General features: G+C 40.1%; 1 protein-coding gene across 10 annotated transcripts in view; it reads right to left on the bottom strand.

Moving 5' to 3' along the window:
• Positions 1–21238, bottom strand: part of sash1a (SAM and SH3 domain containing 1a) — a 305437-nt gene that overhangs the window by 23942 nt on the left and 260257 nt on the right. For 4 of the 10 annotated variants that reach the window (XM_074684619.1, XM_074684627.1, XM_074684623.1 and 1 more), the window contains exons 5-12: positions 20436–20476; positions 18459–18548; positions 18273–18385; positions 17181–17279; positions 8152–8290; positions 6808–7778; positions 1986–2060; positions 1702–1845 (exon numbers count right to left, since the gene is read on the bottom strand). In XM_074684619.1, the coding sequence (XP_074540720.1) occupies positions 1702–1845; positions 1986–2060; positions 6808–7778; positions 8152–8290; positions 17181–17279; positions 18273–18385; positions 18459–18548; positions 20436–20476 (1672 nt within the window). The remainder of the gene's footprint in view (positions 1–1701; positions 1846–1985; positions 2061–6807; positions 7779–8151; positions 8291–17180; positions 17280–18272; positions 18386–18458; positions 18549–20435; positions 20477–21238) is intronic. The other 6 variants (XM_074684625.1, XM_074684628.1, XM_074684620.1 and 3 more) reach the window with 5 other exon arrangements.

Below are 21238 nucleotides of genomic sequence, written 5' to 3'. Positions count from 1 at the left end.
TGTGATAGTAATAATCAGAATGGATAATTAGCCATATTCAAACTGTCTTTGTAGTTGCTAATTTATTTAGACTTGCTATACCTGATGAAATAGCAGATGTCAGGTTTCTAACAGTTAATATAAATTAAGCAGTTGATAATTAAATGCACCATAGAAACTTTGTAGGGAAACTGGGCCATGATACAAGTTAGGAAAAAAAAAGACTGGACAAGTTTCTAGCTACTACCAAACAGCTAGCGTTAGCCACCAGGGGCTGGCTGAGTGATATTACCATTAGCTAAACCTGGCTCAGGTAAGTGGTACAGTAATTCCATAGCATACTCCTTATCAACATGATAGTTTGAAGTAAATACCAGATGACCCACTAACTAGCTAATGTGATAACAGTATCCTTAATGCTAGCTTATGTCATGTTAGCCAGACAGTGCTGGGATGCTAGCATCACCCCTTATTTAAAGGTAACTACTGGGTTTTAAAAAGTGCTCTTGTACTGTGATAGTAATAACCAGAAGGGTGTTTAGCCACATTTCAATTGTCTTTGTAGATGCTAGTTTATTGTAATTGGCAATGCTAAATAAAATAACAGTTATGTTTTAGCAGCTAATATAAATCTGCCTCTTTCAAATGTTTAGCAGTTTAAAAAAAAAGCACAGTGAGAACTCTGTAAGAGAACTGGGCCATGATACAAGTAAAGAAAAAAAAAGGCTTAAATCAAACAGCTAGCATTAGCCACCAGGGCCTGACTGAGTAATATTATTGTTAGCTAAACCTGGCTCAGGTTAGTAACACAGTAATCCCATAGCATATTCCTTTCGAACATAATGTTAGCTTAAAACAAATACAAAGTGACCCACTTACAAGCTAATGTAATTATAGCAACTGTAGTGTTAGCTTATGTAATGTTAGTTGGATTGAGCTTGGATGCCAGTGTCACCCCTTGTTTAAAAGTTGAATGGAAATTTGGCCATGATACAAGTTGAGACAAAAACTGGACAAGTTTCTAGCTACTATCAGACAGCTAGCATTAGCCACCATGGGCTGACTTAGTAACATTACTGTTAGCAAGGTTAATTATACAGCATTTCCACCGCATATTCCTTACCAACATGATGTTAGCTTGAAACTAATACAAAGTGACCCACTTATGAGCTAATGCAATTATAGCAATCGTAGTGATAGCTCATGTAATGTTAGCTAGATTTAGCTTGGATGCTAGCATCACCCCTTGTTTAAAGGTTTCAGCAAAATTGAGCCATGATAGAAGGTGAGACAAAAACTGGACTAGTTTCTATCAACTTAGACAGCTAGCATTAGCCACTAGGGGCTGACTTGGTAATATTATTGTTAGCTAAACCTGGCTCAGGCTAACAATACAGTAAATCTATTGTAGATTCCTTATCAACATAATGTTAGCTTAAAACAAATACCAAATGACTTTCTTAGTGGCAAATTTAAGGATAGCTAACATGAAGTCAGCTAATGTTTTTTTGCTAATGTTAGCATTAGTCTTTTTAATTATGTGCAACAAGCAGAAACATGGGGCGTTTTGATGAACCCTGTGATACAATATAAGGTCATAACTAAGTGTATTTTCATGGAGAGCTAGCTTGTTGAGCTCTACATTTCCAAATTGCCTATTTTTTCCTCACCATTAGAAAAAGTTTTTTTTACAGAAGCACTTGAATGGGGAAAACGTCTCACCTGTTCAGACAAGGAGCTGCTGTACTTCTTCGACATGCGTTTCCTCATCGTTTCCTTCACCGACTTGACTTTCTTGCCCAGCGAGATCCGAGACGTAGTCGGGGATTTGACCACTTCCCTGTATATGGCCTCCTGGTCTTTATTCTGTGATTACAGGAAGAAGACGCCAAACGCAGAAGAGTCGGGATTAATCAAGGAAGAAGGGAGAAAAATACAGGAGAAAAGATGATGCAGTGTGACAGCTTGCGCTTCTTGAAACCTCTTCTAATATTATCAGCACTTACGTTGCCCTCGGAGCCCGCGTTGACCACATGGAGCGAGCGGTTCGACAGGTCAAAGCCCCCGAAGCTGCATGTTCTCTGTGAGGGGGGTGGAACAATCAAATGAGTCACTTTTAAAAAGTTCAAATCACAGAAAATCCCCATCTACACCCTCTGAGGCTCACTCATGATGATTCATGCTTGGCACGACACGGGCAGCTGCTGGGTTAATGTACATGGGTATATGGTTGGTAAATACAATAAGCAGGGGGCATGATGTCATATGGGACTGTGGACAGCCAACAGACATGATGTAAGACAAACTTTTAAATGAGTTGCTCTTTAAAATTAAGAGTTTCTGTATGGTTCAGGGCAAACGGGCTGTTACACTGACTTTGGAGAACACGCAATACTTGATCTGAAAAAGTCCCTGGAGATCAGACAGAATTAAACCTGGAGAGCTAACATTTCAGTCTGATGCAAAACATGTTGTGACTTAAGGACATTTTTCTTTTATTTTCAACTTAAATCTTATATACATGAACAAGTTAAGAGTGCCAATGATTTCTTGGTTTACACTTTTTAAATCACCACAAAAGGTTGCTGCAGAAGACATTACTGGTGAGGTTTGCAATGCATTCCTTCTGGACAAGACGCTTGTTTCTGCTACTTGCAGGATTTTAGCTGCAGAAAAGAGAAAAACTGTTAAAAATACTGTGAGGAGGATCTATTTTAATGTGACTGCCTCGCCAACTAATGCACGGAGTCTCCGCACACTGTCATAAATGACTTTTAGCAAGGTGTGTGTTTGTTTTAGAATTAAATGGAGATAGATTAGATCAAATAAATTTTCTTTGTTCTTTGTTTGTACTGGATACAACGCGCCAAGGTAAGGTATTTATCAGCCTAGTGCTCCGACATATCCATAGGCTAACGTGACAACAAACTGTCAGTTTGTACAGTAGTTAAGTAGCCATCCTTATGTAGCTCTACTTACAGCCCGGTGCTGTGAGACGTGTCTGTCATGTGTGACATTAGCACAAACAGTTTAGCCCTTTTAGCCTCCAGCTTGTGTTGTAGCCGCTAGCACATTTTTCAGCTTCTAGGTCATGTTTTAGCCTCTAGCACGTGTTGTAGCCTACAGCCCATGTTTTAGCCTTTAACTTGTGTTTTAGCGTTTAGCTTGTGTTTAAGCCTGTAGCTCGTGTTTTAGCCTCAAGTTCCTGTTTAAGCCTATAGCCCATGTTTTAGCCCGTAGCTCGTGTTTTTGCTGCTGGCACTTGTTTAAGCCTGTAGCTCATGTCTTAGCCTCAATTTACTGTTTTAGCCTATAGCCCATTTTTAAGCCTGTAGCTCCTGTTTTCCCCTGTAGCTCCTGTTTTAGCCTGTAGCTTGTGTTTTTGCCGCTAGCTCTTGTTTTAACCTCTAGCTCTTTTTTTTTTTTGCCTCTGGCTCTTGTTTTAGCCTCTAGCACTTGTTTTAGCTGCTAGCTCTTGTTTAAGCCTCTGGCACTAGTTTTAGCTTCTAGCTTGTTTTTTAGCCTCTAGCTCATATTTTCGGACTATAGCACATAGTGTAGCCTGTAGCCAATGTTTGACCCTTTAGCTTGTGTTTTTTCCACTAGCCTGTGTTTTGGCCTTTAGCACTTGTTTTAGCCTCTAGCTCGCCTTTTTGCCTCTAACTCATGTTTTAGCCGGAAATTGTGATTTGGCATTTAGTCTAGCCTTTAGCTCATGTTTTAGCCTTTAGCTTATGCTCTATCTTTCTCCTGTTTATCTTTCTTCTTCTGCTCTTCTGTCCTTTTTCTGTCTGACAGTTAGGCTCCAGTGTCCACCATCACTACAGAATTAATCACAGAAATCAGCAGAGAAAAGTACAGATCTCTGTTCATTCTACTAAACTTCATCAGCCAGCGTGCTGTTGTCATAGACTTAAGAGCCATAAATCAGTCCCGTCCTGTTCCATGCTAAGAAGTAGCATTTAGAAATAACCTATTTTGGTGCTGATAATCTCATTTTAAAGCATGGATTACAATCAGGCAAATATCTATAAGGGAGACTTTTTCAAGATCACTTACAAACTCCTCACAGGAACTTTAAGTCCTTTGGGATGCTCTCTGTAATATCAGAAACTTGGAAAACTAACTGAGCATGGAAGTTGTGCAACACAAGCACTTTTCATGAGCTCAACTTGCTGAACTGTGATTGGTCCAAATGATTATATTATAGACATTATCTTCCATGAACCTTAGAGTCATTTCACGCATCTTAAGATTTTAAAAAGGTTCATTTCACGTTTTTTAAATACAGGAGTCACTTTTTAATCATAATAAATGCAAAACCTAGCTTAGAAAACAAACATGCACGACATACAGGTTGGACGTTTAAGGGTTTCTACTGAGAGGACAAGGTGATATGAAGATACTCCCTTGACTTCAGAGGTGAACAGCGAGATAAGGGGCAGACACAACAGGGAACTATGGCATGAGAGGAAAAGGATCCAGGATCTTATCTCTAAACTGTCTTTGCCTTGTGAACCCTCACTGAGTTCAGTGAGAGGACACACACCAACATACAGACACAGACAACGCTCATACGCATCTGCCAGAAATCACTCTCAGCTCAAGTGACGCATTCGATGGCATCTCTTCTTTAAACTCTGATCTGTGTGACTACTCTCCAACAACCTCCTGGACCAAAAGCGCCTCCATGGCGAAGAGGAACAGCACTTAAAGAATAGTTTTCATATTAGATGTCCACAGCTGCAGTCCACATCACAACTTCCCAGGAAAAGCACAGTTTGGAGAACAAACATGTTTGAAGAGACGTCCAAAAAAAAAGAAAAAAAAAGGAGAACTCTGAATGTCATGGCGATGTTCGATGTTCGATGGAATGGACATGCACCCAGAGAAAAATGTCTGTCAGAGATAATCATAGGAAAGAAAAACAACTAAAAAAAATCACATCTGCAACCATTGAGGCACGGGCCAAATAAGAACACGAAAAGCAACAACAGAAAAAGAGTTTTTGGATGAGGACGACTTCCAGTGATTTCACCAGAACACGATAGGACTCAGGAACTTTTAAAGCTGCAGGATAGCTTCACCATACAACCACCTTCAGTGAGTGCTGCTACTTCAATAAGCACAAGTTATCTAAATTAAGAAATGTGTTATTTTTTTCCAAGGCCGATACTGATACCGATAATCAGTAGTCAAGGAGGTCGATAACTGATATTTGGAGATGATATTCATTTACAGTAAAAGTAAAAATATTGGCATTAATATTTTGAATAATACAAACTACTACACTTCCAGGCTCAGCAGCTGTCTTGTACAGTTAAATGAAAACTTTAAAAAAATTAAACGTTCCCCAAAGTTTTCTACATTAAGTTAAGTTTTCAAAAAAGGAAAAAAGGAGCCACAAAATTCACTTTATCTCAACAATAAAGTGGAAAAAAAATTCTATACACAGTTAAAATCTAGTGAAAAATGATCTAAACAAAAAGTCTTTTGAATTTTTAAGATTGTACAAGTGATTTCTTATTTGTAATAAATTTGCAAATTTTCTAAAAAGAAAAATTACAAAAAAATGAATTTAAAAAATGTGAAAATTTTGAGAAAAATCTCAAAAAAATCTCGAAAATTTCAAGTATTTCTACAAATTTCAAAAATTACCAAAAGTAAAAAAAATCATACACTTGCAAGAAATTATTTTTCTAAGTTGCAAAAAGTTGCAGAATATCCCAAAAATGTAGAAATTTTTAAAATTTTAAAAATTAGAAAAACTTCATACATATGCAATAAATTCAAATTTTAAGTTGAAAAAAGGTGCAGAAAATAAAAAAAATGAAATTTTAAAAGCTTGCAAAAATTCATTTGAAAGTTTTTCAAAAAATGCAAAATAATGAAAATTTTTAGAAAAGCAATAATAATAATAATAAAAAAATTAACATTTCAGAAATTTGCAAAAAAATTGTCAAAAAATTGAGCTTTAATATATTTAATTTTTTTTCTTTATCAATACTTGAATTTGATTACATATAAACAACATCACTTATCTCATCATTTTTTGTGGTTTGCTAATGTCTTGCCTCATATCAAGAAATCATCAAGCTGGCCTGTTGGTAGTTAATAAATTAATTCAGAGCCAAATTAACACAGATTTAACTGATTTCTAATTGGACAGTGGATTAAAAAAGGGCCGATGCCAATATGCCTGGAAATGCCAAGTATTGGTTCCAATAATCAGCCTGGCTGATAATTGGTCCATCCCCAATCTAAATATAAGAGGAAGTTTGTATCATGCAACAATACTTTTCTAATCTCCATTTCAAGTCCCTGTATTAACTGATTTATATCTCCACTTCACTGAACACGTCTTAAGGCTGTGTGCCGTTCAGTGTCAGGCTTGTACTACACATCTCTGCCCACAGGGATCGGTGTGACTGTGTGCCTGTCCTCCAGGGATCTGACATTTATAAAAGGCGCTTTAGCTGTAACTTAACCTCCTTACTGGGCCACTGCACATACCAGAATCCCTTTATATTCAGCTGGAATAAAACGGCTTTAAAGCCAAAGGCATTCACTTAAAGGTCAGGGAAGATGGCGCTCCTCTGAGGGCAGTTAGGTCTGTGATGGATATGTCCGCCTCAGGCCTGTGTCTATACGTGAGCGCAGCTGCTTCACTTTGATGTGGACTTCTAACACAGAGATTGACCTGGTGTGTGTCTTCTGTGTGCGTGTTCCCTGATCGCCACCTCTAACCCCTGAGCTATTCTGCAACTTTAAAGCACCGAGTCCTGCTCACACGAGGCGGTCGATTTCAACCTCACGGTCCAAACTCACAGACTTCTGCTGGATGCGTAAGAGCACACGCTTGGTGCAGCGGTCCACACTGGCCGCCCACTTCCTGTCCGCCTCTCGGTCCTCCTCCAATAGACAGCGGCGCTCAGCGCGGCTGAGGGTAACCGGGCGGACCAGCTGGGCCCAGTTGAGGTGACCGTACAGACTCCGTTCCACCACATAGGTGATGTTGAGCTCACTCACTGCTGTTCGACCACGCAGCCTGCGGGACGGGAACGCCCAGCCCCCGCCGCCGAGACCTTTTGATTTGGCTACATCACAGCGGGCAGGGGAGGAGGGGGTGACAGACAAAGGGGAGACGGGGGTCTTGGCATTGCGCGAGCGCTGGTAGAGGAGGTGCTTAGTGGAGTAGGCGTAGTTGGGGTCAGGTTTCCTGTGCGTCCAGCTGCCGTGGTGCCGGTTGGCGGGTTGATGTTTGGGGCTGCTTGGCGGGGCGTCGTCGAGGGAGATCAGGAGGCGGGACTGGGCGTGGGGTTTGGGGCGGGGTTTGGTGAGGCCGTAGTAGGCGTAGAGAGCTTCGTTGTTACTTACCCCATGGGAGATGGAGCTCAGCGCCTTCCGCATCTCGCCGTCGGTCGTAGAGCGTGACAGCTTCCCCTCGTCGTCCAATCCACAGCCATCCAGCTCAGAGAAGGATGAGCCGCTCCCTCCCACGCCGGAGATGGAGCCACCCAGACCCCCTGAGCCAATCGGGGTCCTCTTGGGAGGCCGGATGAGGCCGTGGGTGCTGGAGGACTTACTGAAGGTCTTCACCAGCTTGTGTCCGGACCACGTGTCCAAGCTGCTGGAGGACGGGGAGTTGGTCAGGCTGTCGGTGTCTCCGTCCAGAGAGAGCTGGTCCTGGGTCAGGGAGGGCAGGGAGATCTCCTGGGGCAGGGGGGGCTTTTTTAGGACCCCGGTGTACAGAGCTGTGTTGTCCTCACAGGTGGGGGTGGACTCCAGATTTAGGAAATCTAGAGAAGACGATGACACAAGCAATGGTTGTTAGTCAGGGGGGTGTTTGCACAGAGTCTGTGTCGTCCTGTGATCCATTGTGGTTTTCCCAACCACAGCTAGACAGCAGAAACTTCAAAACACATTCTTTGAGTCTGAGTATTGGGCAAAACCCATGACAAGATGAGACTGAAGAAAGAATTATAAAACTTTCAATCTGAGAAAAAAGAATCCAATCCAGAAACCTCTGGAAAAGGAAACTGCACTTAAATTTAATCTTAACGTTATTTTGGAAAAAAGGCAACCACCTCAGGAAAGAAATGATAAATGATAATGAGACACTTTAAGAAGGAATGATTTATGAAAAGCAGAAGAAGCTGAGGCGGGACAAACCTTCAGAGCCGTGTTTCTTGCCCTCTTCCACCTTGATGAGCTTCTTCCTGACCCGGCGTGTCGAGTTGACGAGCTTGTGAAGCCGTTTGAACTTCACAGAGTCCTCTGATTGCTCATCGTCTGACTGCTCACGGGACTGCTGGGAGAAAGAAAGAGGAAGGGAGGGGTGACAAAGCAAAAAGGGACAGGCTTTTTCACTTTGACTAAAGGAGGAGATAAACCTTGGAAAGTCTTTCGATAGAAACTTTGAGGGGTGTCTTTATGTGTTTTTTTTGAGGATGCAAAGATGGGAGCGTGGTTTAGGATGGAGTCGAAGTTAGTGAGGTGAGAAATGGACTGTGTGGAAATCAAATTCATGGGTTGATCTGAATGAGGCAGTGAATCAGTGTGTTCGATAATGGGCCGTTTGTGGAGGGACACTGGTGTGACATGATGTTTAATGTCTTCAGTTGTACATTGGGACAAAAAAGAAGAAATAATGAAGTCACTAACAGTTTCATCACTCACACATCCACACAAACACAAAATTCCCCCCAGCTGTGTGTGCTTCCCCCTGTGTGTGTGTGTGTGTGTGTGTGTGTGTGCACAGTAATTCTCCAGCCTCTACGGGACGATAATGATGATTCTGATGAGCCAACTTTGGCCCTTGGAGATCGTCTGGCAGGAGCGACATCATTATCGCCGTGTTCAAACAACTTCATTTGTTTCTATTTGCCACCGGTTTCCACGGCAACGCTCGGCTCCATCGGTCACACGCTGCCAGCTCGGCGGTCGAGGGACACACACGCACGCTCGAGTGCACCCACAGAGAAGCAGACAGAGCCGGCCTGCAGGGCTCAGCTCTCTGTCGTCTCCTGCAGCTCTGCTGCTATCAAAGAAGAAACCACTTTCTTTCTCTTTTTCTCTTTCTGCTGTTGTGGCGTTTCGACCACAGGCCTGGCTCAGAGGATGCGGACATGCATTAAGGATGATGTTAACAACTGTGGCTTGGCTTGGTCCAAAGGACTTTCCGCAAGTTCTTCACCAAACCGACCAAAGTGATGCCATTACCTTTCAATTTTAAGTACAAAACCTTATGAATTACCCCCAAACGATGGGAAACGAGAACAACATTTAATCATTAGTGATGTTCAAGTCTCATCTATTAAACTTCCACGTCTTGTGCTGCACCGCCAACTCTACGGCTAAAACTTATATGGAGTATAGACATTTAGTGTTTCTTTTATGGTAGAAACGAAGGGCAGGTTGATCATTGACTGAGTGGATTATTGGCGCCGATACTGGGCAATTTGAGGAATATCGGCATTGGCCTTTTTTGTTCTGACACTTTACACGGCAAGTTTTAGAAAACTTTATTTACGGTAGAAAACTTTAGGGAGCTATCCATTTTTTAAAAAGTTTTCATTTAGCTTTTTAAGACGTGCTGCTGAGTAGGAATGGGTGCAGAATTAGGTATTTTTTCAAGGTATCCACCAAATTTCATCTGTAGTACCAAGTACCGATTCACATAAAATCAATGGTACAATGTTTGGTACCTAAACGCATTCTTGTGACATGTCCATGCTGGACATGAACACAGCATTACAAAATTATATACTGAGAAATAATTGCGTTAAATAGAAAAACTTTGAGATTTTAAAATTACAAATCAATATCTATTACCATATTAACACCAATGATAGACTGATTATCAGCCGGGCTGATCATCGTGGCCGATATTTGGCATTTGAAGAATATCAGCATCAGCCTTTTTTTTAATCTGACGGCCGATATGAAACCCAATCAAAACTGTGTTGTTTCGGCTCTGATACAGTCACTTCTCAGTCCCCAGCACTGTCCCACCCACAGTACCATCTGATTGGTTAAAAGCAGAGCCATGGCTCGGGTAACAGCCAATCAGCAGTGAAAGCTGTGTGCATGCAGAGCTGGCTCTCACACACACACAACAATGATATAATAAAAGGTTTCACCAACAGGAGAAACTCTGGATAGCAGATAAATGTTTCAAAGGTAAGTTAAGGTGGCAGACTCTCCTGAAATTGTAATAAACATCCCAGTCCTCTATAACTCAGAACTAATGTTACTGTAAACTCAATAATGTTATGTAAACAGTTCCTCCAGACGTGTCTGTTGCTCACATGAATTAAGGTCGCTGAAAATACTGATATGGAAATATTTTAACTTTCACAGAAACAAAAATCAGTCCTCTCATCGATACCCACAGGAATATGTTTTTTCTGCCTCTTAAAAATGATAAGAAATTGCAAGACATTGCAAGAAACTGCAGACATTCAGGAGCTGCTTGTTGATGCTTCTCTGCACAGAGTTTCTCCCTGTCTAAGCTATGGAAGCCCTGGGTGGTCATTAAAAACCAGTCACGTAAAACCAAACAAAAAAATTAATTCAACTGCATTACATGCCTTTAAAAAGCAGCACAAACTCAATATGGTCCAGTTTTATTGCAGTTACATTAACATTTTGGAAAACTTTTTTTTACTGTAGACAACTTAAAGTTTTCTTTTAACTTTATAAAACATGACGCTAAGCCTAGGAGCTGTTTAATAAACCTAAGCTTGAAGGCATTTGGATGAAATTAAGTGTTGGAGTTTGTATTATTCAAATTTTTACGCCAATATTTTCACTTTGACTGCAAATTAATATCGGCTTCAAATATCGGTTATCGGTCTCCTTGCCTACTAATAATCGGTATTGGTATCAGCCCTAGAAAAATCCATATTGGTCCATCTCTAATTAAGACACAAAAAAGTACCAAAAATTGGAACCGTTGAGTACAGGTACTGTTTGCTAGGTACTGGGCGTCAGTACCATAATGAAAAGTACCCATCTCTACTCTGCTGAGCCTCAGAGCTGTTTGATAAATATATGTTTAAAGGCTTTAAAAAATGTTGGAGTTTGTATAATTCAAAATTGTGACACCAGTATTTTCACTTTTATAAATGAATATCGGCCCAAAATATCGGTACCAGTATCGGCCCTGAAAAAAGCCTATCGGTCCATCTCTAGCAGAAACAGCAGAGTCAGATCTTGGTTTCCTTTTTACAAAGAACTCTGTCATCCAACAACATTTGTCTCCTTGACTGTCAGAGAAAATTACTGCAAAGAATGCTACGTTTCCCAACCTCAACAAGAGCTCGAAGGCTACCTGTGAAAACAAAGCTGAAGCAATAATTCCATCACCATAATTACCATTTCACCTTAAAAATCACTACAAGGACTGTTTCCATAACTTTTTTAGGGGGTAAACTTTAAAAGCTCCAACCCAGCATCTTCCTGATGACACAGAAAACAGCCTTCCTCTAACTCTTTAAAGCATCACTTTGCCTTACCGTATCGCTAGCCTCATGCATGCAAACTCCAGAACAACATCTCTAAGCCTCCATCCACATCCACAGATCCAGATTCAGCCCGTCAGTGCGTTCAGCTCTGAGGAATGAGGGGCAGTTTGGGAAGCGCAGTCCCGCACAGCTCTCAGAGAAAAGGCGTGTTGTGCGCGGAGAACAATCCCAGCGTTTGAGCCCCGCTGACCCTGCCTTGGCCCCCACATCGCTAATGGGCCAGTCCTGGAATGTGGCCTCCGATCGCCGGGGGAAGAGAGCATCCATCAGAGAGGAAGAGGCAGCTGTAGACTTTACATTGAGCCATGCATGGGCTGGATGTATTCACACGTCTGTATTTAGAATACAGAAACGGACTCTCGACTGTTAGAATTTGGCAATGACCTAATTCAACGAACCATTTAGAGCAGGGGTGTCAGACTCATGTTCACTGAGGGCCACAGCAGCACAATGGTGTCCCTCAAAGAGCCAGATGTAACTGTTAGACAGTATGAAATAAATGCAACTACTGCTTCAAAAATGCACCCTGGAAAAAGACTTTTCAGAGCAGGCAATTTCTACAACAAAGTTAGCTAGCTAGTGTGTTGTTTTTGGTTGCGTCTTTCTTGAACACATCCTGCTGCGATTGCAGTCATGGTCTCTTAACACAAAAGACAAACTGTTTTTTTCTCCTTAAAGCACAAACATATATTTACCTTCATCTGTATCAACTTTTCTCTTCCTGGACATTTTGGGATCATTGTTTTATTGTTGACTTTGAAGGTGTGCTCTGGTCTTGCTCCAGAGTACATTTCAAAACTCCTCAGTTTAGAGGAGTTTAGAGTGGCAGACTCTTTGTCCTCTTTAAATCTTAAAGACATACCAAACCTAGGGAGATGGAGCTTTCTCCACAGCTGCCCCCGCTCTCTGGAACTCACTCCCCATTTTAATTCAAAACTGCCCTGATCCATCAACATTCTCCGTTAAAAACTCACCTTTTTAAGTTTGCTTTCAATTTGTGATTGCACTGTTGTTTTGTTTTGTTTGACTTGTGTTTTTTCTTTCTTTTCTTTTTTTTTGCTTGTACTGATTTTAACAATTGTACAGTGTCTGAGTTTTTTTTTATAAGCGCTACATAAATATTTAATATTATTTTTATTATTTATTCTACTATTATTGTCATTATTATTATTATTGTTATTGTTGTTATTATTATTTATAATAATAATAATAATAATAATAATAATAATAATAATAATTATTATTATTATCATTATTATTATAGTAATAGTAATAATTATTACTATTATTATTTTTATTATTTTTATTATTATTTTTATAGATGGGCTTTTATTTGAGATTTTAACTGAGCGTGTTTTAATCGTCAAAATGCTGCTTTCATTTTAGTATCATGGGCAGAATCTTAAATCTCTAATCTTAAATCCCTTAACTTGTCTTAATGTGTTTTAATCTTAAAGTGCTTTTATTTTACAGATGTTTCCTTAATTTGGTGGTGGTTTTTAGCCTTTTAATTTCTATGTATTTCCTCACATTTCTCTTTTACTTCTTTTACTTCTCCTCTTGTACCGTTTTTCCTGTTTTAATTATGTAAAGCACTTTGAAACATTGTTTTTGAAAAAGTCTATATAAATAAAGTTTATTCTTATTTTTCTTTACTATTATTATTTTATTATTTTTTTATTATTATTTTATTAATATCATTATTTTATTAATATTATTTTATTATTAATAATAATATTATTGTTAGTATTACTTATTTTATTTTATTTGATTTGATTTTTTCCTCGATTCCACTAGTTCAGAAAATGACACTGATGTGAACACTGCCATCTAGTGGTGGGATGTTGTCACTATTAGGTAACATAATTGGTAGGTATCATGGGAAAAGTAGTTTAATGAGGAGGAAAAAAATTAAATGTGGGTATATATTGTGATACTTTGACGTCTTTTTTTGTAAAATTAAAAAATCATATTTTGGCCAAGTTGGAAGTAGAATACGACTTACGCACTTCCTGTGCATTAGATGGCGCAAGAGAGCTACTACCCTGTATGTTGTCAATAGAGTGTAAAATAAATGTCATCACAAAGTATATTTAAAATTTTTAATTTCTAAACTTGATAATGTGGGTTTTTATTGTAATGAGCAAGTCAGACATCAATGTTTTCCTTGATTATTTTAATTTGGAGAAGATTTACTTAAACATCAAATCTTTTTTTTCATAGTAAACTGAAAAACTGTGATCCTATTGTATAAGACAATCAGACCTTTTCGGCTCTCGTGGACCACATAAAATGGCATGACAGGCCACATTTGGCCCGCGAGCCTTGAGTTTGACACAATTTAGTTGTGTGTTCCTCCAGTAGCTCTTCAGTCCTCTAAAGCAAACCATGAATGACACAAAGTTGTAACTATCTATGTTCAAAAACTCAGCAGAGACCCTTCAGATTCTTCTGCAACAAGAACATCAACAGCACACGTGTTTCTGTGCGGTTTTAAATAAGTCAAGGCTCTGCCGTCAGGAATAAGATGCACATTTCAAAACAGCAGCGATGCACATGAGAGTTATTTTCAGAGCACTTGGAATTCTTGTGTTTGGATAAACTCACTTCCTGTCAAAAAGTGGGTCAGCATAAGAGACTGTATGACTGCATACCACTCCCACATGATGCCATACAGTACAGACATAATGAAAAGCTGGCCACTGTGAATCCTGAACACACAGTTAAGTGACCTAGATTATTAGGAAAAGCAGAAAAACCCACCTCAGCGTATTCAAACACACAAAGAGGATAATAAGTGATTGTCAACGCGGACCAAACTGATTCAGACAGAACTTGATTGTCTGAGCTTCAGCCCCACAACACCGAGGAAAACCTCAGGGGTCTCGACTCACTCAGAGGTGATGGAGGAAGTCTGAGAGTCGGCTCTCCCTGGATCACAGCTGACAAAATCGATGCCAATAAAAGCTTACGCTGCAAAGGGGTTTGGGCTAGATTCTGTGGGAGTCCGCAGTTGGCGTTCGCAAAGCTGCAATTACAACTGATTGAAGGAAACAGACCTTACCTAAGTTTCCACACGACTATTTCACTGTCAATACACGGGCCAGAGAAGTTTGATGAGGGCATGTTACGAATAATACGCCTTTGACAGAATTAACCTCATTAATAAAGATTAGGAGTAGGTTTCAATTCTGGTTTTACTAACTGTTTACTTGTGAGGTCTGTCAAATTTTTGTCAAATTATCATGAAATAACTGCTTTTTGATTGAAATATTTCAAACTAAATCAGCGTATAAGGTTCATCATAACAACTTAAATTAGCACTTAACCTTAAGTAAATATAAGCTAGCATATCATCCTTATACTGTTAGCTAGAAGTGATAAAAGTTGGCGTCATCTTTGGTCTCAAAGAGGCTAGCTTCCTGCTAATGTCCACACAACACATTGTCTTCTTAACTGAGAAAAACTAAACCATAACTATGAGAGAAATGAGTCTTTTCTTGCTAACACTAGTATTAGCAAGCTAAAAACAAAATAAAGCTAGCATTTTATGCTTTTTTTCTGTTGTGTCTCCTCAGACTACCAAAGAGAAACGTTAGCCAGGCGTTGGTGTAGTGCTAGCAAGTGGTTCAATGCTAAAGTTAGCTGCTGTAGTAGAAGGTTAGCTATCAAATAGGTTGTTTTGATTAGCTCGGCTAAATGCTAATCCATTATATCTGTTCAAATGGAGACTGACTGAGAAAGTAAAGCTGTACATGTGCCAGAAATGTAAGATTGCTGCTAACATTACTGCTGAGAAGTTTAAAATACTCTTAAGCTAGCAGTTTGTGCTTTTCTACTGTCTTTTCTATCAGGTCTATCTTGTAAGGCTATAGCAGAAGTGTTGGCTAGCCAGGTGCAACGCTAGCATTAGGTAGTATCCAAAGATTGCAAATAAACTTGAACTTAAGCCTTGTATTACAAACTATCTCATAATAATAAAAGTAGAGAATGGGGGCTATGTGATTGTACTTTAAATCATCAATTTTCTTGTTTAAAGTTAATATAAAATTTAAATTTAAAGTAAAATGAAACTATCTGTAAGCGGCCCTTGTATTCACATCGATTTTGAACTAGAGATGGACCGATATTTTTTTTATCAGCGCCGATACCGATGTCGATAATCAGTACTCAAGGAGGCTGATATCTGATATTTGGGGCCGGTAAGTGAAAATGTGTGTCAAAATTTGGGAAAGACGAACTGCAACACTTAACTTTGTTGAAAGTTTTTAAGCATGTGTTTATGAAACAGCTCCCAGGCTCAGCAGCTGTCTTATAAATTTAAAAGAAAGCATAAAAAAATAATAAACTCCCTAAAGTTTTCTACAGGAAGTCAAGATTTTCCAAAAAATGTCACCAATCAGATGGTACCGTGGGCGGGACGATACTAGAGACAGAGTAGCGCCAAAATAACATAGTCTGGAATTTAATTTCTTATCAGTGGCTGAATTTAAAGAAAAAAGGCTGATACGCCTCAAAATGAAACAATCTGTAAGCGGCCATGGCATTCACATTGACTTTGAACTAGAGATAGACTGATATGTTTTTATCAGGGCCAATACCGATGTTGATAATCAGTAGTAAAGGAAGCCAATACCTGACATTTGGGGCCGATATTCATTTGCAGTGAAACTGAAAATATTCGTGTCAAAATTTGGGATAATACAAACTCCAACTTTTAAATTTGTTAAAAGCCGTTAGCATATGTTTTTTAAAACTGCTCCCAGCCTCAGCATCTGTCTTAGAAAGTTTAATCAAAACTTTAAAAAATCAAAAGCTCCCTGAAGTTTTCTACAGGAAGTCAAGTTTTCCACAAAACGTCTCCAAACAGATGGTACTGTGGGTGGGACGATGCTAGAGATACGCCTCAAAATGCAACAATCTATAAGCGACCATGGCGTTCACATTGACTTTGAACTAGAGACAGATCGATATGTCTTTATACTGATGTCGATAATCAGTAGGCAATGAAGCCGATATCTGATATTTGGAGCCGATATTCATTTGCAGTAAAAGTGAAAATATTGGCATCAAAATTTGGGATAATACGAACTCCAACTCTTAAATTTGTGTAAACACTTTAAGTGTTTGTTCATTAAATAGCTCCCAGGCTCAGCAGCTGTCTTATCAAGAGTAGCGACTGCAGACAGAGAGGCGCCAAAATAACACAGTCTGGAATTTAACTTCGTATCAGTTGCTGAATATAAGAAAAAAAAGCTGATACGCCTTAAAATGCTAAATATCGGCGCCGATAATCAGCCAGGCTGATATCCCTGCTTTGAAAACAACATAATGTATGTGAAACCCATACGATGAGATACTCGTGACATGGTGGTGAGAATATGGTGAACGTTGGAGTGTGGGAGGTGAATGAAGAGCACAGTGAAGACTGGAGAAAAAGGAAGAAGAAAAAGAGATCAAAGTTGGTGAAAGCAACTTCAAGCTTGTTGGTTTATAAACACCTTAATAAACACATATTCATGCACACACACACACACACATACACTCCAAACTGCAGTTGCTCTCCTCCACAACCCTGTCAGCTGTAAAACAAACTCAAAAGGTGAGAGTGGTGGAGGTGAGAGTGTTCACAGAGGAAAGGGGTCAGGGTCAGGGGGTTTTCGGGGTACTTACGTTGCAGTTTGAGGACTGGTTTAGATTGGCTGCAGATCCCTCAGTCCACTCTGCAGTTTCAGTACTGCTGGACTGTCTGCTGCGCTCATACTCCTTCAGCTACGTGGAGAAGAAGAGTTTAGAGAGGCAGAGGAAGAGGATGGGGGTTACCCACTCTCACCGAGCATGCTTCATCTCTCCATACGTGAACAGATGATTGATTGGCGTCAATCATGTACGATTACAGAGCATGTGTATGGACAGAGCAGAGGGAATCAACCAGGGATGTAGTTGTTGAATAAACGAACAATATATAAAATGTAAATATTGGAGCCAGAATGTATCCTAGATTTAAAAAAAAATGAATCAAGGCAGATAGATTTTTAATTTTTTTGCGTGTGCTATTCTCCTACATCCCTAGAAACAAACATCCTCATCAGGGATACAAAAAACACACTGAACAAGACACCAACAAGCACAACAAGATGTCAAACCAGCTATCCACAAAGGCTGATCATTGATTGGTTGAGCTCAGAGCCAATCAGAACTCAAGCTACAGGCCGAAAGGAATCAAGTTGTGCAAAGATGTTGTTAAAAATCTGCCTTGTGGAGAGCAATCGTGTGCCCAAGTGCAGTCATGCTACCCATGAGCAAGGCGTTTTTTTAGGAAGTGACTGACAAAAAGAAGAGAAGAAGAAAAAGAGGAGAAGAAGAGTCACCAGGAAGTGATGAAAGAGAGTTTAAAGGAGAGCAAAATGATCCACCATGTCCACCTGGAGAGAAAAACCACAATGCACCAAAGCATCCTCGCCAGCAGAGGGGGCTATTGAGGGGCTATGACCATCAACCCCATGATTATGAACTCAACACACACACACACACACTCCTCACACCCTGAAATCTCCAGACTCCCATCCTTTAGGAGCGATACCACCTTAAATTTGTGTGTATGTGTGTGTTTGTGTTAAATTTAAGGCTTTGAACGGGTTAGTTAGAGTTAGTCGTGTTAGTAATCCAGATTGATGATTGGAACAGGAAGTGGGGGAGGGAGGCTGGAAGCTAGTCTCAGGGGATCTGAGGTGAAGCAGGTGAAGTCAGAGGCGCCCGTCCTACCCGAGCGAGAGCTTCCTCCACCGTGATCATCTTCTCTTTCACCATCATCATGAGCTGGATCCGCTCCTCGTCGCTCATGGTGATCTCGCTGGCCACGTAGCCGATGTCTTCTCCTGCAGGAAGGATAAAGAGGTCAGGATACGTCGCTGTGACGTCTCTGAAAAGCAGAAAAAAAGCCACGCCAACCTTTGGAGGTCTGCCTCATGACAGGTTTGTGCTGAGACTTGCGGAAGTTCTGCCAGAAGGATTTGTTTTTCTTCTTGTTGTCCCATTTACCTGGAAAGACAGAGGCTCAGTCAGACTGAGGAAGCATCGACTGATGTGCAAAGAAGAGTCTCTTTATTGCAATGAAACTTAAGGATGAGCATGTATGCATCTGTTTCAGCAGTATCATCTGTTTAAAGGTTCATTTTTAAAGCTACTGTAGGAAACTTTTAGCTTGTGTCATATGTGACGCTCCTGTTGGCAGAGCTGTAGCTCCCATCATTCTGCTGCTAGTAGCAGGTATTAGGGTCATCTACTTTAAACCACAGACTGTATAAAAAGACATGGTGTCTGTGATGTCATCTGTTTGTTTCTGATCAGTGCATGTGAGCTCTGATTCTGATTCCAGGCCAGATCCGGGCATATGAGCCATGGCGGACCAAAACTGGAGCAGGAAAGCACCCCGCTCCGCCTTCCCATCTTTCAAGAAAAAGCTCTGGTTCTGATACGTAGGGGATAACGCCTGATGAGGTGTCTGTTATCAAAAGTGGATGTACGATGCGGAGACGTGAATGTCCGATGTGAAGTGAAGGATGGTTGCTTCTGCAAAGTCCATTCATTCCTGATAACGGACACTTTGTCGGGCGTTATCCCGCACGGAACCACAGTCACTTACCAAAAAAATAAATTAAATCAATTATGTTGTTTTTACCGTTCGTTTACTCAAAGTCACCAAATAGTTTCCTTAACTGTTTTTATTGCAAGAAATATCATCCACCATTAGGAATGGGCACTGAATTAGGTACTTTCATAGGTACCGACCGAATTCTGTCAAAAGTACCAGGTACCAATTCACGTAAAATCAAAAGGTACCATGTTTAGGTACCTCAATGCATCCTTGTGATTGTGAGTAGTGGAAGAGTAGCCAATTTTCCATGCTGGACATGAACACAGCATCATAAGCTTATATATTGAGGAATAAATATGTTCAACTGAAATAAAATATGTTTAATAATCAAACAAACTGATTTTTTACGACATAAACACAAAAAGTACAGAAAATTGGTACCGTTGAGTACTGGTTCCGGTTGCCAGGTACCGTGCATCGGTATTGTTTCAAATGTGAAAGGTCCCCATCCCTATCCACCATCCACTCTAATCATTAAATAAACTGACAGATAATGTATGTCAACGTATGTTGTGAGTTTCTGTTGCCATGGTTACCAACATGAGTTTCAGCCAGTGCAATGATTTAGAGCAATCAGGCTGTTTGACCAGGTGTCCTATAATACCCAGAGGCCAATCAGAACCGAGTATTCACACAGACCATTGTATAAAGAGTTTTGTAGTACAAAGTCAACGTCGGCCATATTGACAATGCTAACCTTAATTTAGCTTTTAGCACTACAGTCTTATTTATTGCAACTTCCACCATTTTCTTCCTCTTCTTTCTTTTTTATACAATTAACATTCTTCTTCTTCTCGTTATTTAATCCAGTTAGAAAACAGCTTTTACTTGCACTACAGCCTGGTCTGGGAGGACTTGAAAAGTATGCCATAACCTATTCCGCTTAAAAAAAGTTCTTTATTTTCATAAATTTAACCCTAAAGAGACCAAATTTAGGAATCTTACTCTAAAAGGGACCTGAAAGCTCAAAATTTTATATTAGCATTTGATATTTCTTTTCTTTTTTTTTAATTCTATGTGTTGATTTATTTATTGATTAGGGGTGAAAGTAAAGAAGAGTACCGTTAGTGTGTTTGTATATTTACAAAACGGCGTGATCCTCAAGACAACCTGAGACTAAAAATATATTTTCATCTATTTCTTGCAAAACACTAAGTATGAATCTTGTGCAAAAATACTTTTATTTTTCTGTCTCACCTTTACCAATGAAAAATTGTAACGCTTAAATTCAAGAAGAAGGGAGAAAAACGGGACCATGCATTTCAGCTTACCTCCAGATCCGTCTTCAGAGCTGGATTTGTGCAACGGCATTCTGGAAAAGAAGAAAAGAAAGAGTCAGAATTAGAAAAAAAAGAAGCATCACTTTCAATGTGTTCTCAGGTGTTGGGCTGCAGTTGTGTCCGTTCACCACTTGGGGTCAGTAGTGGCACTCAGTGACACCACCGGGCTCCTGAGGCTTAAGAGGGAGAAGGTGGAGGAGAGAGGAGGAAGATGGTGGTAATAGAAAGTGTTTAAGAGGCAGTAAAGAAAAGAGCAAGGTCAACAGAATGAGCAAAACTGGAGAAAACTGTGAAAGTGAAAAAGCAAAGTATGGAAAGAAAGAAGGAGAAAGAGTGAAGAGGAGGAGAAACCACAGGGCAGACTCAGCCTGTTTGTGTTTCCACTTCCCTCCGCAGGATAGACAGTCACGAGGAAGACAGAGGGACGAGTGGGAGAGATGGAAAATAACTGAGTTAAGAAAAAAAAGAAGCCCTGACATGTCTGTAAACCTCCCTAAATAATCAGAGCTAACGGGGAGAAAATAACTCGAAAACTCACAGAGCTGCTCTCAGCAAGTCATGTGTGAGCGGCCTCACCCAGTTTCCTACAGCACGGCAGCGCAGGATGACTCAAAAAACCACATCAGCTGTGATCTATCTGAGCAGGTTTTATCAAACAAAGTGAGTTTTAGTGATTGAGCAGCTGCCAAAACACCACAAGTGGAGACTTTTCATATTTTCCGATTTTGGGTGCAAGGAGTAGACAAACACACGCTTCAGGCTGAGTTATTTCTGACACAGAGTTTCTGATTGAT

The sequence above is a fragment of the Halichoeres trimaculatus genome, unplaced genomic scaffold (assembly GCF_033239565.1).
Source record: "Halichoeres trimaculatus isolate MK-OKI-2021-1 unplaced genomic scaffold, fHalTri1.1 fHalTri1_scaffold_13, whole genome shotgun sequence".
Taxonomy (NCBI): domain Eukaryota; kingdom Metazoa; phylum Chordata; class Actinopteri; order Labriformes; family Labridae; genus Halichoeres; species Halichoeres trimaculatus.
The sequence above is the reverse complement of the archived record's forward strand: the minus strand, read 5'-3'. Positions and strand labels throughout refer to the sequence as shown.